This window comes from Oncorhynchus clarkii, chromosome 1, assembly GCF_045791955.1.
Source record: "Oncorhynchus clarkii lewisi isolate Uvic-CL-2024 chromosome 1, UVic_Ocla_1.0, whole genome shotgun sequence".
Lineage (NCBI taxonomy): Eukaryota > Metazoa > Chordata > Actinopteri > Salmoniformes > Salmonidae > Oncorhynchus > Oncorhynchus clarkii.
In genome coordinates this window covers 84,166,742-84,184,371 of record NC_092147.1, presented here as the reverse complement: position 1 = coordinate 84,184,371, position 17,630 = coordinate 84,166,742, and the positions used below count along the sequence as shown (strand labels likewise).

The 17,630-nt window shown below is 46.6% G+C and overlaps 1 protein-coding gene across 1 annotated transcript in view; it reads left to right on the top strand.

Annotated features, from left to right (window-relative positions):
• LOC139409794 (EH domain binding protein 1) overlaps positions 1-17,630 on the top strand; it is a 388,012-nt gene that overhangs the window by 15,002 nt on the left and 355,380 nt on the right. Inside the window, exons 3-5 of the mRNA XM_071155208.1 lie at positions 7,852-7,909; positions 8,376-8,471; positions 15,208-15,261. Coding sequence (XP_071011309.1) covers positions 7,852-7,909; positions 8,376-8,471; positions 15,208-15,261 — 208 coding nt within the window. The remainder of the gene's footprint in view (positions 1-7,851; positions 7,910-8,375; positions 8,472-15,207; positions 15,262-17,630) is intronic.

Here is a 17,630-nt window from a genome sequence, read left to right as displayed (position 1 = left end):
CTGTCTCTCTCTCGCTTTACCTCACTCCCCCTGTCTCTCTCTCGCTTTACCTCACTCCCCCTCTCTCTGTCTCGATTTACCTCACTCCCCCTCTCTCTCGATTTACCTCACTCCCCCTCTCTCTCGCTTTACCTCACTCCCCCTCTCTCGCTCGCTCTACCTCACTCCCCCTCTCTCGCGCTCTCTACCTCACTCCCCCTCTCTCGCTCTCTCTACCTCACTCCCCCTCTCTCGCTCTCTCTACCTCACTCCCCCTCTCTCTCTCTTTACCTCACCCCCCCCTCTCTCTCTCTCTCTCTCTCTACCTCCTTTCTCTCTCTTTACCTCTCTCCCCCTCTCGCTCTCTCTACCTCACTCCCCCCTCTCTTTCTCTCTCTACCTCACTCCCCCTCGCTCTCTCTCTCTACCTCACTCTCCCTCTTTCTTTCTCGCTCTCTCTACCCCCCCCCCAAACTTCCTCCCATCTAAATTCTCTTCCTGTTCCTTTCTGTGACACACACAAAGCACTGTAATATAATATCTGAAGTACTTCCTCCGAGAGTACAGATAGTTAACCATGATATCCTATCACGCCCTCCACTTCCAAGTTACCACATCCTGTGTGTCTGCTTGCCTGCTGAGTGTAGACTCCTAGAGATCTCTGAGCCCCCACTCTCGTTCTCTCTCGTTCTCTCTCTCTCGTTCTCTCTCATCCCCTCTCTCTCTCGTTCTCTCTCATCCTCTCTCTCTCGTTCTCTCTCATTCTCTCTCTCTCGTTCTCTCTCATCCTCTCTCTCTCTCTCTCTCTCGTTCTCTCTCATCCTCTCTCTCGTTCTCTCTCATCCTCTCTCTCGTTCTCTCTCATCCTCTCTCTCGTTCTCTCTCTCATCCTCTCTCTCTCGTTCTCTCTCGTTCTCTCTCGTCCTCTCTCATCCTCTCTCTCGTTCTCTCTCGTCCTCTCTCTCTCGTCCTCTCTCTCTCGTCCTCTCTCTCTCGTCCTCTCTCTCTCGTCCTCTCTCTCTCGTTCTCTCTCGTCCTCTCTCTCTCGTTCTCTCTCTCTCGTTCTCTCACTCTTTCTCTCTCGTCCTCTCTCTTGTCCTCTCTCGTCCTCTCTCTCTTTCTCTATCGTCCTCTCTCTCTTTCTCTATCGCCCTCTCTCTCTCTCGTCCTCTCTCTCTCTCGTCCTCTCTCTCTCTCGTCCTCTCTCTCTCTTGTCCTCTCTCTCTCTTGTCCTCTCTCTCTCTTGTCCTCTCTCTCTCTCGTCCTCTCTCTCTCTCTCGTTCTCTCTCTCTCTCGCTCTCTCATTCTCTCTCGTCCTCTCTCTCTCTCTCTCGCTCTCTCTCTCGCTCTCTCTCTCGCTCTCTCTCTCTCTCTTTCGTTCTCTCTCTCTCGTTCTCTCTCTCTCGTTCTCTCGTTCTCTCTCTCTCTCTCTCGTTCTCTCTCTCTCGTTCTCTCTCTCTCGTTCTCTCTCTCTCGTTCTCTCTCTCTCTCGTTCTCTCTCTCTCGTTCTCTCTCTCTCTCTCGTTCTCTCATCCTCTCGTTCTCTCGTCCTCTCTCGTTCTCTCATCATTTCTCTCGTTCTCTCTCTCTCTCGTTCTCTCTCTCTCGTTCTCTCTCTCTCGTTCTCTCTCTCTCGTTCTCTCTCTCTCGTTCTCTCGTTCTCTCATCCTCTCTCGTTCTCTCATCCTCTCTCGATCTCTCATCCTCTCTCGTCCTCTCTCTCGTTCTCTCGTCCTCTCTCTCGTTCTCTCGTCCTCTCTCTCGTTCTCTCGTCCTCTCTCTCGTTCTCTCGTCCTCTCTCTCGTTCTCTCTCTGTCTCTCATCCTCTCTCTCGTTCTCTCATCCTCTCTCTCGTTCTCTCATCCTCTCTCTCATCCTCTCTCTCGTTCTCTCTCTCTCGTTCTCTCTCGTTCTCCCTCTCTCTCTCTCTCTCGTTCTCTCTCATTCTCCCTTTCTCTCTCTCGTCCTCTCTCTCGTTCTCCCTCTCTCTCATTCTCCCTCTCTCTCTCGTCCTCTCTCTCGTTCTCCCTCTCTCTCTCTCGTTCTCTCATCCTCTCTCGCTCCCTCATCCTCTCTCGTTCTCTCAAACTGGTTGGATAACAGAAATATGGTTCGGTTTCCCATCTTTTGACGTCACCAGAGTCTCTCTCAATGTTAAAGGGATTTTCAATAGTCACATCAGCAACAACCCAGTAGCAGGACTGCTACCTCCGCCTTTGTGCAAGGAGGAGCAGGAGGAGCACTGCCAGAGCCCTGCAAAATGACCTCCAGCAGGCCACAAATGTGCATGTGTCTGCTCAAACGGTCAGAAACAGACGTCCACAGGTGGGGGTTGAGCTTACAGCCCAACACCATGCAGGACGTTTGGCATTTGCCAGAGAACACCAAGATTGGCAAATTCGCCACTGCCGCCCTGTGCTCTTCACAGATGAAAGCAGGTTCACACTGAGCACATGTGACAGACGTGACAGTCTGGAGACGCCGTGGAGAACGTTCTGCTGCCTGCAACATCCTCCAGCATGACCGGTTTGGCAGTGGGTCAGTCATGGTGTGGGGTGGCATTTCTTTGGGGGACGCACAGCCCTCCATGTGCTCGCCAGAGGTAGCCTGACTGCCATTAGGTACCGAGATGAGATCCCCAGACCCCAGCAACAGTGTGTGAAAACCTTGTGAAGACTTACAGAAAACGTTTGACCTCTGTCATTGACAACAAAGGATATACAACAAAGTATTGAGAAACTTTTGTTATTGACCAAATACTTATTTTCCACCATAATTTGCAAATAAATTCATTAAAAATCCTACATTGTGATTTTCTGGATTTTTTTTCTCATTTTGTCTGCCATAGTTGAAGTGTACCTATGATGAAAATTACAGGCCTCTCTCATCTTTTTAAGTGGGAGAACTTGCACAATTGGTGGCTAACTAAATACTTTTTTGCCCCACTGTATGTTAGTGAGGGACAGTGTGTGTGTGTGTGTGTGTATATGTTAGTGAGGGACAGTGTGTGTATACACTACCGCCACTTAGAAATGTCCTTGTTTTTGAAAGAAAACACTTTTTTTGTCCATTTTAAAATAACATCAAATTGATCAGGAATAGTGTCGACATAGTTAATGTTGTAAATGACTATTGTAGCTGGAAACGGCTGATTTTTAATGGAATATATACATAGGCGTAGAGGCCCATCATCAGCAACCATCACTGAAATTACACATTTGGAATCATGTAGTAACCAAATCCAAATATATTTTATATTTCCAATGTTCCAATGGCACGTTGTGTTAGATAATCCAAGTTTATCATTTGAAAAGGCTAATTGATCATTAGAAAACCCTTTTGCAATTATGTTAGCACAGCTAAAAACTGTTCTGATTAAAGAAGCAATACAACTGGCCTTCTTTAGACTAGTTGAGTATCTGGAGCATCAGCATTTGTGGATTCGATTACAGGCTCAAAATGTCCGGAAACAAAGAACTTTCTTCTGAAACTCGTCAGTCTAAACAATTATTTTCCATTATAATTTTCAAATAAATTCATAAAAAATCCTACAATGTGATTTTCTGGATTTTTTTTCTCATTTTGTCTGTCATAGTTGAAGTGTACCTATGATGAAAATTACAGGCCTCTCTCATCTTTTTAAGTGGGAGAACTTGCACAATTGGTGGCTGACTAAATACTTTTTTGCCTCACTGTATATACTGTACTCTATACCATCTACTGCATCTTGCCTATGCCGTTCTGTACCATCACTCGTTCATATATCTTTATGTACATATTCTTTATCCCTTTACACTTGTGTGTGTATAAGGTAGTAGTTGTGCAATTGTTAGGTTAGATTACTTGTTGGTTATTACTGCATTGTCAGGACTAGAAGCACAAGCATTTCGCTACATCTGCTAACCATGTGTATGTGACAAATACCATTTGATTTGAAACAGACGCCTCACAAGTCCTCAACTGGCAGCTTCATTAAATAGCACCCGCAAAACACCAGTCTCAACATCAACAGTGAAGAGGTGACTCTGGGATGCTGGCCTTCTAGGCAGAACACCAGTCTCAACGTCAACAGTGAAGAGGTGACTCTGGGATGCTGGCCTTCTAGGCAGAACACCAGTCTCAACGTCAACAGTGAAGAGGTGACTCTGGGATGCTGGCCTTCTAGGCAGAACACCAGTCTCAACATCAACAGTGAAGAGGTGACTCCGGGATGCTGGCCTTCTAGGCAGAACACCAGTCTCAACATCAACAGTGAAGAGGCGACTCTGGGATGCTGGCCTTCTAGGCAGAACACCAGTCTCAACGTCAACAGTGAAGAGGTGACTCTGGGATGCTGTCCTTCTAGGCAGAACACCAGTCTCAACGTCAACAGTGAAGAGGTGACTCTGGGATGCTGGCCTTCTAGGCAAAACACCAGTCTCAACATCAACAGTGAAGAGGTGACTCTGGGATGCTGGCCTTCTAGGCAGAACACCAGTCTCAACGTCAACAGTGAAGAGGTGACTCTGGGATGCTGGCCTTCTAGGCAGAACACCAGTCTCAACGTCAACAGTGAAGAGGTGACTCTGGGATGCTGGCCTTCTAGGCAAAACACCAGTCTCAACATCAACAGTGAAGAGGTGACTCTGGGATGCTGGCCTTCTAGGCAGAACACCAGTCTCAACGTCAACAGTGAAGAGGTGACTCTGGGATGCTGTCCTTCTAGGCAGAACACCAGTCTCAACATCAACAGTGAAGAGGTGACTCCGGGATGCTGGCCTTCTAGGCAAAACACCAGTCTCAACATCAACAGTGAAGAGGTGACTCTGGGATGCTGGCCTTGTAGGCAGAACACCAGTCTCAACGTCAACAGTGAAGAGGTGACTCTGGGATGCTGGCCTTCTAGGCAGAACACCAGTCTCAACATCAACAGTGAAGAGGTGACTCTGGGATGCTGGCCTTCTAGGCAGAACACCAGTCTCAACGTCAACAGTGAAGAGGTGACTCTGGGATGCTGGCCTTGTAGGCAGAACACCAGTCTCAACGTCAACAGTGAAGAGGTGACTCTGGGATGCTGGACTTCTAGGCAGAACACCAGTCTCAACGTCAACAGTGAAGAGGCGACTCTGGGATGCTGGCCTTCTAGGCAGAACACCAGTCTCAACGTCAACAGTGAAGAGGTGACTCCGGGATGCTGGCCTTCTAGGCAGAACACCAGTCTCAACGTCAACAGTGAAGAGGTGACTCTGGGATGCTGGCCTTCTAGGCAGAACACCAGTCTCAACATCAACAGTGAAGAGGTGACTCTGGGATGCTGGCCTTCTAGGCAGAACACCAGTCTCAACATCAACAGTGAAGAGGTGACTCTGGGATGCTGGCCTTCTAGGCAGAACACCAGTCTCAACGTCAACAGTGAAGAGGTGACTCTGGGATGCTGGCCTTCTAGGCAGAACACCAGTCTCAACATCAACAGTGAAGAGGTGACTCTGGGATGCTGGCCTTCTAGGCAGAACACCAGTCTCAACATCAACAGTGAAGAGGTGACTCTGGGATGCTGGCCTTCTAGGCAGAACACCAGTCTCAACATCAACAGTGAAGAGGTGACTCTGGGATGCTGGCCTTCTAGGCAGAACACCAGTCTCAACGTCAACAGTGAAGAGGTGACTCCGGGATGCTGGCCTTCTAGGCAAAACACCCGTCTCAACATCAACAGTGAAGAGGTGACTCCGGGATGCTGGCCTTCTAGGCAGAACACCAGTCTCAACGTCAACAGTGAAGAGGTGACTCTGGGATGCTGGCCTTCTAGGCAGAACACCAGTCTCAACATCAACAGTGAAGAGGTGACTCTGGGATGCTGGCCTTCTAGGCAGAACACCAGTCTCAACATCAACAGTGAAGAGGTGACTCTGGGATGCTGGCCTTCTAGGCAGAACACCAGTCTCAACATCAACAGTGAAGAGGTGACTCTGGGATGCTGGCCTTCTAGGCAGAACACCAGTCTCAACGTCAACAGTGAAGAGGTGACTCCGGGATGCTGGCCTTCTAGGCAAAACACCCGTCTCAACATCAACAGTGAAGAGGTGACTCCGGGATGCTGGCCTTCTAGGCAAAACACCAGTCTCAACGTCAACAGTGAAGAGGCGACTCCGGGATGCTGGCCTTCTAGGCCTTATCTCAGACTGGCCAATAAAAATAAACGTTTAAGATGGGAAAAATAACACAGACACTGGACAGAGGAACTCTACCTAGAAGGACAGCATCCCAGAGTTGCCTCTTCACTGTTGACGTTAAGACTGGACAGAGGAACTCTGCCTAGAAGGCCAGCATCCCAGAGTTGCCTCTTCACTGTTGACGTTGAGACTGGACAGAGGAACTCTGCCTAGAAGGCCAGCATCCCGGAGTCACCTCTTCACTGTTAACGTTGAGACTGGTGTTTTGCAGTAGGGATTCTTCAATTAAGTAATTGTTGTCATTCAACAGGTGGAGACTCATTTTCATGCAATTATTTTCATTGAAAAATACTGCATCAATTCTAATTGTATTTGTCACATACATATTTAACAGATGTTATTGCAGATGTAGCGAAATGATTGTAAAGATCTCTTGGACAAGAACGTCAATTAATGACCGATTTCTTGAGTTAGATTACTTCGGACTATTCAAGCGATGGTCTTCTGAGGGAGGATGAGAGAAACTCATCTAGAAATCAAGCAGTCTTGGATGGTCAGTTGGATGGTCAGAAGATGAATGGTGAGAATTGTACACTGTGTACGGAACAGCCTGGGGGTCGGACATGACGTGCGTCTCTCTCTGTCCCTGTCTCTCTCTCTCTCTCTCTCTCTCTCTCTCTCTCTCTCTCTCATTTATGCCATGCCTTCTGTCTTGTGACAATAGCTTCTCTGTGTGGGGCCTCCACTTGCAGTCGCCCTATTCTCTTTCTCTCTGTTTTCTCTCTTTTTATTTATCTTTATGGTCAGGGGAGTGTGTTTGGTTGTTTCCAGGGGAGTACGTTTGGTTGTTTCCAGGGGAGTGTGTTTGGTTGTTTCCAGGGGAGTGTGTTTGGTTGTTTCCAGGGGAGTGTTTGGTTGTGTCCAGGGGAGTGTGTTTGGTTGTGGTCAGGGGAGTGCGTTTGGTTGTGGTCAGGGGAGTGTTTTGGTTGTTTCCAGGGGAGTGTGTTTGGTTGTTTCCAGGGGAGTGTGTTTGGTTGTGGTCAGGGGAGTGTGTTTGGTTGTGGTCAGGGGAGTGTGTTTGGTTGTGGTCAGGGGAGTGTGTTTGGTTGTGGTCAGGGGAGTTAGGAATTGAGGGTCTCGGCTGGGTGTCTGTGAAGCACCTTGTGACGTCTGCTGATGTAAAAAGGGCCTTTATAAAATACGATCGATTGAATCATGGAAAGACGAGGCTACTGGGGACACAAGTCAAACTGTTCTTTCTGTTATTAAATCTGTAATCTGTGATATGATCATCTCCACACTGTCCTCTTCTAATCCCTCCTCCTTCCTCCACACTGTCCTCTTCTCCTCCTTCCTCCACACTGTCCTCTTCTCCTCCTTCCTCCACACTGTCCTCTTCTCCTCCTTCCTCCACACTGTCCTCTTCTCCTCCTTCCTCCACACTGTCCTCTACTCATCCCTCCTCCTTCCTCCACACTGTCCTCTTCTCATCCCTCCTCCTTCCTCCACACTGTCCTCTTCTCCTCCTTCCTCCTTCCTCCACACTGTCCTCTTCTCCTCCTTCCTCCTTCCTCCACACTGTCCTCTTCTAATCCCTCCTCCTTCCTCCACACTGTCCTCTTCTCCTCCTTCCTCCTTCCTCCACACTGTCCTCTTCTCCTCCTTCCTCCTTCCTCCACACTGTCCTCTTCTCATCCCTCCTCCTTCCTCTGTTCTTTTCCAGGCAACCAGACAAGCTGGTAGTGGTGTGGACTCGCAGGAGCCGACGGAAATCCTCCAAGGTGTGTGTTTTGTCTTGGTAGCACTTTAGGCTGTTTAGCTGGACCTGGTCGTAGGAAGTAGGAAGTAGGAAGTAGGCTAAATCACTGTGGAGATGTATAGTGGACAGCTTTCTATCATATTTCTTCAGAGTTTACCTGTTGATCTGCACCTTGGCAACCGTTTGGGTCTTCACCCTTCATGAGTTTCTGTCTGTGTAAATGTTTGATGTTGTATTTAGTGATTTTTAAAGTGTATATATTGTGTTTTCGGTCTCCCTCTGTCTCTCTCTCTCAATTCAATTAAAATGACTTTATTGACATGGGTAACATATGTTAACATTGCAGAAGCAGGTGAAATAGATTATAAACTAAATAGAAATAATCAGTAAATGTGCAGTAAACGTTACACTCACAAAATATTATGGCGAAATACAATGTTGTTCTAATAGAAAAGGTAAATAAATAAACACTCTCATTCTCTCCCCAGGCTCACAGCTGGCAGCCAGGCATCAAGAACCCCTACCGAGGAGTGGTGGTGTGGCCTGTACCGGAAAACGTAGAAATCTCTGTCACACTCTTCAAGGTAGCTTTTCTCTGTGTGTGTGTGTGTGTGTGTGTGTGTTTCTCTCTCTCTCTGTGTGTGTGTGTGTGTTTCTCTCTCTCTCTGTGTGTGTGTGTGTTTCTCTCTCTTTGTGTGTGTGTGTGTTTCTCTCTTTGTGTGTGTGTGTGTGTTTCTCTCTCTTTGTGTGTGTGTGTGTGTGTGTGTTTCTCTCTCTCTCTCTGTGTGTGTGTGTGTGTGTGTTTCTCTCTCTCTCTGTGTGTGTGTGTGTTTCTCTCTCTCTGTGTGTGTGTGTGTGTGTTTCTCTCTCTCTCTGTGTGTGTGTGTGTTTCTCTCTCTCTGTGTGTGTGTGAGAGAGACTCAACATGTGTGTGTGTGTGTTTCTCTCTGTCTGTGTGTGTGTTGTAGAGAGACTGTTATGTCAACATGCTGATCTCTTGTTGACAGGCTTGCCTGGTGTTGAAGCAAAAAGGTACAAATCTAATCTGTCACAACTCACGTAGTAGTCAGGGCCTGTATTCAGGTTGTATAGTAGTCAGGGTCTGTATTCATCATGTTGTATAGTAGTCAGGGCCTGTATTCAGGTTGTATAGTAGTCAGGGCCTGTATTCATGTTGTATAGTAGTCAGGGCCTGTATTCATGTTGTATAGTAGTCAGGGCCTGTATTCATCATGTTGTATAGTAGTCAGGGCCTGTATTCATCATGTTGTATAGTAGTCATTCATGTTGTATAGTAGTCAGGGCCTGTATTCATGATGTATAGTAGTCAGGGCCTGTATTCATGTTGTATAGTAGTCAGGGCCTGTATTCAGGTTGTATAGTAGTCAGGGCCTGTATTCATTGTATAGTAGTCAGGGCCTGTTGTATAGTAGTCAGGGCCTGTATTCAGGTTGTATAGTAGTCAGGGCCTGTATTCAGGTTGTATAGTAGTCAGGGCCTGTATTCATGTTGTATAGTAGTCAGGGCCTGTATTCAGGTTGTATAGTAGTCAGGGCCTGTATTCATGTTGTATAGTAGTCAGGGCCTGTATTCAGGTTGTATAGTAGTCAGGGCCTGTATTCAGGTTGTATAGTAGTCAGGGCCTGTATTCATGTTGTATAGTAGTCAGGGCCTGTATTCATGTTGTATAGTAGTCAGGGCCTGTATTCATGTTGTATAGTAGTCAGGGCCTGTATTCATGTTGTATAGTAGTCAGGGCCTGTATTCATGTTGTATAGTAGTCAGGGCCTGTATTCAGGTTGTATAGTAGTCAGGGCCTGTATTCAGGTTGTATAGTAGTCAGGGCCTGTATTCAGGTTGTATAGTAGTCAGGGCCTGTATTCATGTTGTATAGTAGTCAGGGCCTGTATTCAGGTTGTATAGTAGTCAGGGCCTGTATTCATGTTGTATAGTAGTCAGGGCCTGTATTCAGGTTGTATAGTAGTCAGGGCCTGTATTCATGTTGTATAGTAGTCAGGGCCTGTATTCAGGTTGTATAGTAGTCAGGGCCTGTATTCAGGTTGTATAGTAGTCAGGGCCTGTATTCATGTTGTATAGTAGTCAGGGCCTGTATTCAGGTTGTATAGTAGTCAGGGCCTGTATTCATCATGTTGTATAGTAGTCAGGGCCTGTATTCATCATGTTGTATAGTAGTCAGGGCCTGTATTCAGGTTGTATAGTAGTCAGGGCCTGTATTCAGGTTGTATAGTAGTCAGGGCCTGTATTCATCATGTTGTATAGTAGTCAGGGCCTGTATTCATCATGTTGTATAGTAGTCAGGGCCTGTATTCAGGTTGTATAGTAGTCAGGGCCTGTATTCAGGTTGTATAGTAGTCAGGGCCTGTATTCAGGTTGTATAGTAGTCAGGGCCTGTATTCATGTTGTATAGTAGTCAGGGCCTGTATTCATGTTGTATAGTAGTCAGGGCCTGTATTCAGGTTGTATAGTAGTCAGGGCCTGTATTCATGTTGTATAGTAGTCAGGGCCTGTATTCAGGTTGTATAGTAGTCAGGGCCTGTATTCAGGTTGTATAGTAGTCAGGGCCTGTATTCATGTTGTATAGTAGTCAGGGCCTGTATTCAGGTTGTATAGTAGTCAGGGCCTGTATTCAGGTTGTATAGTAGTCAGGGCCTGTATTCATGTTGTATAGTAGTCAGGGCCTGTATTCATGTTGTATAGTAGTCAGGGCCTGTATTCATGTTGTATAGTAGTCAGGGCCTGTATTCAGGTTGTATAGTAGTCAGGGCCTGTATTCATGTTGTATAGTAGTCAGGGCCTGTATTCAGGTTGTATAGTAGTCAGGGCCTGTATTCATGTTGTATAGTAGTCAGGGCCTGTATTCAGGTTGTATAGTAGTCAGGGCCTGTATTCATCATGTTGTATAGTAGTCAGGGCCTGTATTCATCATGTTGTATAGTAGTCAGGGCCTGTATTCATGTTGTATAGTAGTCAGGGCCTGTATTCATCATGTTGTATAGTAGTCAGGGCCTGTATTCAGGTTGTATAGTAGTCAGGGCCTGTATTCATGTTGTATAGTAGTCAGGGCCTGTATTCATCATGTTGTATAGTAGTCAGGGCCTGTATTCAGTTGTATAGTAGTCAGGGCCTGTATTCATGTTGTATAGTAGTCAGGGCCTGTATTCATCATGTTGTATAGTAGTCAGGGCCTGTATTCATGTTGTATAGTAGTCAGGGCCTGTATTCATGTTGTATAGTAGTCAGGGCCTGTATTCATAGTAGTCAGGGCCTGTATTCATCATGTTGTATAGTAGTCAGGGCCTGTATTCATGTTGTATAGTAGTCAGGGCCTGTATTCATGTTGTATAGTAGTCAGGGCCTGTATTCAGGTTGTATAGTAGTCAGGGCCTGTATTCAGGTTGTATAGTAGTCAGGGCCTGTATTCAGGTTGTATAGTAGTCAGGGCCTGTATTCATGTTGTATAGTAGTCAGGGCCTGTATTCATCATGTTGTATAGTAGTCAGGGCCTGTATTCATCATGTTGTATAGTAGTCAGGGCCTGTATTCATCATGTTGTATAGTAGTCAGGGCCTGTATTCATCATGTTGTATAGTAGTCAGGGCCTGTATTCATCATGTTGTATAGTAGTCAGGGCCTGTATTCATGTTGTATAGTAGTCAGGGCCTGTATTCAGGTTGTATAGTAGTCAGGGCCTGTATTCATGTTGTATAGTAGTCAGGGCCTGTATTCAGGTTGTATAGTAGTCAGGGCCTGTATTCAGGTTGTATAGTAGTCAGGGCCTGTATTCAGGTTGTATAGTAGTCAGGGCCTGTATTCATGTTGTATAGTAGTCAGGGCCTGTATTCATCATGTTGTATAGTAGTCAGGGCCTGTATTCATCATGTTGTATAGTAGTCAGGGCCTGTATTCATGTTGTATAGTAGTCAGGGCCTGTATTCATCATGTTGTATAGTAGTCAGGGCCTGTATTCATCATGTTGTATAGTAGTCAGGGCCTGTATTCATCATGTTGTATAGTAGTCAGGGCCTGTATTCATCATGTTGTATAGTAGTCAGGGCCTGTATTCATGTTGTATAGTAGTCAGGGCCTGTATTCAGGTTGTATAGTAGTCAGGGCCTGTATTCAGGTTGTATAGTAGTCAGGGCCTGTATTCAGGTTGTATAGTAGTCAGGGCCTGTATTCATGTTGTATAGTAGTCAGGGCCTGTATTCATCATGTTGTATAGTAGTCAGGGCCTGTATTCATCATGTTGTATAGTAGTCAGGGCCTGTATTCAGGTTGTATAGTAGTCAGGGCCTGTATTCATGTTGTATAGTAGTCAGGGCCTGTATTCATGTTGTATAGTAGTCAGGGCCTGTATTCATGTTGTATAGTAGTCAGGGCCTGTATTCAGGTTGTATAGTAGTCAGGGCCTGTATTCAGGTTGTATAGTAGTCAGGGCCTGTATTCATGTTGTATAGTAGTCAGGGCCTGTATTCAGGTTGTATAGTAGTCAGGGCCTGTATTCAGGTTGTATAGTAGTCAGGGCCTGTATTCAGGTTGTATAGTAGTCAGGGCCTGTATTCAGGTTGTATAGTAGTCAGGGCCTGTATTCATGTTGTATAGTAGTCAGGGCCTGTATTCATGTTGTATAGTAGTCAGGGCCTGTATTCAGGTTGTATAGTAGTCAGGGCCTGTATTCATGTTGTATAGTATTCAGGGCCTGTATTCAGGTTGTATAGTAGTCAGGGCCTGTATTCATGTTGTATAGTAGTCAGGGCCTGTATTCAGGTTGTATAGTAGTCAGGGCCTGTATTCATCATGTTGTATAGTAGTCAGGGCCTGTATTCATGTTGTATAGTAGTCAGGGCCTGTATTCAGGTTGTATACTAGTCAGGGCCTGTATTCATGTTGTATAGTAGTCAGGGCCTGTATTCATGTTGTATAGTAGTCAGGGCCTGTATTCATCATGTTGTATAGTAGTCAGGGCCTGTATTCATGTTGTATAGTAGTCAGGGCCTGTATTCATGTTGTATAGTAGTCAGGGCCTGTATTCAGGTTGTATAGTAGTCAGGGCCTGTATTCATCATGTTGTATAGTAGTCAGGGCCTGTATTCATGTTGTATAGTAGTCAGGGCCTGTATTCATGTTGTATAGTAGTCAGGGCCTGTATTCATGTTGTATAGTAGTCAGGGCCTGTATTCATGTTGTATAGTAGTCAGGGCCTGTATTCAGGTTGTATAGTAGTCAGGGCCTGTATTCATGTTGTATAGTAGTCAGGGCCTGTATTCAGGTTGTATAGTAGTCAGGGCCTGTATTCATGTGTATAGTAGTCAGGGCCTGTATTCATGTTGTATAGTAGTCAGGGCCTGTATTCATGTTGTATAGTAGTCAGGGCCTGTATTCATCATGTTGTATAGTAGTCAGGGCCTGTATTCATCATGTTGTATAGTAGTCAGGGCCTGTATTCATGTTGTATAGTAGTCAGGGCCTGTATTCATGTTGTATAGTAGTCAGGGCCTGTATTCATGATGTATAGTAGTCAGGGCCTGTATTCATCATGTTGTATAGTAGTCAGGGCCTGTATTCATCATGTTGTATAGTAGTCAGGGCCTGTATTCATGTTGTATAGTAGTCAGGGCCTGTATTCATGTTGTATAGTAGTCAGGGCCTGTATTCAGGTTGTATAGTAGTCAGGGCCTGTATTCATCATGTTGTATAGTAGTCAGGGCCTGTATTCATGTTGTATAGTAGTCAGGGCCTGTATTCATGTTGTATAGTAGTCAGGGCCTGTATTCATGTTGTATAGTAGTCAGGGCCTGTATTCATGTTGTATAGTAGTCAGGGCCTGTATTCAGGTTGTATAGTAGTCAAGGCCTGTATTCATGTTGTATAGTAGTCAGGGCCTGTATTCAGGTTGTATAGTAGTCAGGGCCTGTATTCATGATGTATAGTAGTCAGGGCCTGTATTCATGTTGTATAGTAGTCAGGGCCTGTATTCATGATGTATAGTAGTCAGGGCCTGTATTCATCATGTTGTATAGTAGTCAGGGCCTGTATTCATCATGTTGTATAGTAGTCAGGGCCTGTATTCAGGTTGTATAGTAGTCAGGGCCTGTATTCATGTTGTATAGTAGTCAGGGCCTGTATTCATGATGTATAGTAGTCAGGGCCTGTATTCATCATGTTGTATAGTAGTCAGGGCCTGTATTCATCATGTTGTATAGTAGTCAGGGCCTGTATTCATCATGTATAGTAGTCAGGGCCTGTATTCAGGTTGTATAGTAGTCAGGGCCTGTATTCATGTTGTATAGTAGTCAGGGCCTGTATTCATCATGTTGTATAGTAGTCAGGGCCTGTATTCATGATGTATAGTAGTCAGGGCCTGTATTCATGTTGTATAGTAGTCAGGGCCTGTATTCATGTTGTATAGTAGTCAGGGCCTGTATTCATCATGTTGTATAGTAGTCAGGGCCTGTATTCATCATGTTGTATAGTAGTCAGGGCCTGTATTCATCATGTTGTATAGTAGTCAGGGCCTGTATTCATCAGGTTGTGTCTGTAAATAGTTGTTGGATAAATTACTTGTGTCATGCACAAAGTAGATGTCCTAACCGACTTGCCAAAACTATAGTTTGTTAACAAGAAATTTGTAGAGTGGTTGAAAAACAAGTTTCAATGACTCCAACCTAAGTGTTTGTAAACTTCCGACTTCAACCGTATGTGTGTTGACTGAATATAAGCAAGTGATGTCTGCTAAATAGTCAAGTTAGGTTTCTCCAGAAATAAATCATTATAATTATTGGCGGAGAGTCACGTCATTGGAAAAAATATATATTCGTAGATATTCTGTCTGCCTTCCATAGGCAAAATGAGTATTGGTTACACTACAATTAGGGTGTGGAAATGTTATGCCCCTTAGATATGAATTTACAATCCTCCAATCCTCTTATGCTGTGGCCTACTCCCGACCATCACGTTGTACAGCGACATATGTTCCACGCCATCCTAACGGAAACCCGGAGGGTTTCGTTCTCCGTTTTCCACGGAATAAAACACCATAATATGAATCAAATTTCTTGAAATCAATCCCCTGTGCTATGTTATTACAAAAACAGGTTTTAAATTCTATAGTAATGCCAATATGGGAGACTGTCAAATGCTTCTCAAAGATGCCTTCTGGTGGTCAAACTAGCACTAACTTGCATTAATGTCATTATGGGGTGTTGTGTGTAGATTGAGGGAATAAGGCTGTAGGGTAACGAACTGTGGAAAAGGAAGGGGTCTGAATACCTCTGTGTTGTTTCCTCTCCTCTCTCCTAGGACCCCCACGCAGAGGAGTTTGAAGACAAGGAGTGGACGTTTGTCATAGAAAATGTGAGTACACATTACCTCTCCCATCACTTATGCTGGACTGGGGTATATGGACTGGGCTATATGGACTGGACTGTATGGGCTGGGCTATATGGACTGGACTATATGGACTGGGCTATATGGGCTGGGCTATACGGGCTATATGGACTGGGGCTATATGGACTGGGCTATATGGACTGGGCTATATGGGATATATGGGCTGGGCTATATGGGCTATATGGGCTGGGCTATATGGGCTGGGCTATATGGGCTGGGCTATATGGACTGGGCTATATGGGCTGGGCTATATGGACTGGGCTATATGGGCTGGGCTACATGGCCTATATGGGCTGGGCTATATGGACTGGGCTATATGGACTGGGCTATATGGACTGGGCTATATGGGCTGGGCTATATGGGCTGGGCTATATGGACTGGGCTAGATGGGGGCTATATGGACTGGGCTATATGGGCTGGGCTATATGGACTGGGCTAGATGGGCTATATGGGCTGGGCTATATGGGCTGGGCTATATGGGCTGGGCTATATGGGCTGGGCTATATGGGCTATATGGGCTGGGCTATATGGTCTGGGCTAGATGGGCTATATGGGCTGGGCTATATAGGCTGGGCTAGATGGGCTATATGGGCTGGGCTGTATGGACTGAGCTATATGGGCTGGGCTATATGGACAGGGCTATATGGACTGGGCTATATGGACAGGGCTATATGGACAGGGCTATATGGACTGGACTATATGGACTGGGCTAGATGGACTGGGCTAGATGGACTGGGCTATATGGGCTGGGCTAGATGGACTGGGCTAGATGGGCTATATGGGTTGGGCTATATGGGCTGGGCTAGATGGACTGGGCTAGATGGGCTATATGGGCTGGGCTATATGGACTGGGCTATATGGACTGGGCTATATGGACTGGGCTATATGGACTGGGCTATATGGACTGGGCTATATGGACTGAACTATATGGGCTATATGGACTGGACTATATGGACTGGACTATATGGACTGGGCTAGATGGACTGGGCTAGGGCTGGGCTATGGACTGGGCTATGGGCTATATGGACTGGACTATATGGACTGGGCTACTGGGCTATATGGGCTGGGCTAGATGGACTGGGCTAGATGGGCTATATGGGCTGGGCTAGATGGGCTAGATGGGCTGGGCTATATGGACTGAGCTATATGGACTGGGCTATATGGGCTGGGCTATATGGGCTGGGCTATATGGGCTATATGGGCTGGGCTATATGGACTGGGCTATATGGGCTGGGCTATATGGACTGGGCTATATGGACTGGGCTATATGGGCTGGACAGGGCTATATGGGCTGGACAGGGTTATATGGACAGGGCTGGGCTGGACAGGGTTATATGGGCTGGACAGGGTTATATGGACAGGGCTGGGCTGGACAGGGTTATATGGGCTGGACAGGGTTATATGGACAGGGCTGGGCTGGACAGTGCTGGGCTGGACAGGGCTATATGGGGCTGGACAGGGTTATATGGACAGGGCTGGGCTGGACAGGGTTATATGGACAGGGTTAAATGGACAGGGCTGGGCTGGACAGGGTTATATGGACAGGGCTGGGCTGGACAGGGCTATATATGGGCTGTACTGGTCTGGCATTTAGATGTTCACATGCTGCCATCTAGTGGTCAGACTGATATTCATTCACAGTCCTTCAGTAAAAACACTCAGTGCATCTCCATTGACGGGGAATGAGGTGGTGTTTGGAACCTCATGTGAGAGTGTTTGTCGTAGGACTCATACCTTTACTGTGTGTGTGTTTAAAGAATGAGTCCACCTTGGGGAGTTCAGTCTCAGGTCGGGAAGAGCTTTCTTCTTTTAGTGCTGAAAGGTCCCGTCCTGACTTTCAGCAGTCTGACCGTGTGGAACCCCTGGCACGACACCATTATATTGTGTGTTTTGGAGGGAGGGGTGGAGAGAGGGGGGGGAGGGAGGGAGTGGGGAGTGGGGGGAGGGGGGAGAGTGGGGAGTGGGGAGAGGGGTGGAGGGAGGGGGAGAGAGGGAGAGGGGGGAGGGGGGGGAGAGAGGGAGTGGGGTGGGGGAGAGGGGTGGAGGGAGGGGGGGGGGAGAGGGGTGAAGGGAGGGGTGGAGGGGTGGAGGGAGGAGGGGTGGAGAGAGGGGTGGAGGGAGGGGGAGAGAGGGGTGGAGGAGGTAGAGGGAGAATGGTTGTGAGATCTGGGGTCCACTCACTAACCAAGAATTCACTATATGGGACAAAAACCCAATTGAGACTCTGCATGCAGACGTATACAGAGGTAGAGAGGTGTGGGGAGGGATGGAGAGAGGGAGGGAGAGGTATGTAGAGAGGGAGGGGGAGGTATGTAGAGAGAGAGGGAGGGGGAGAG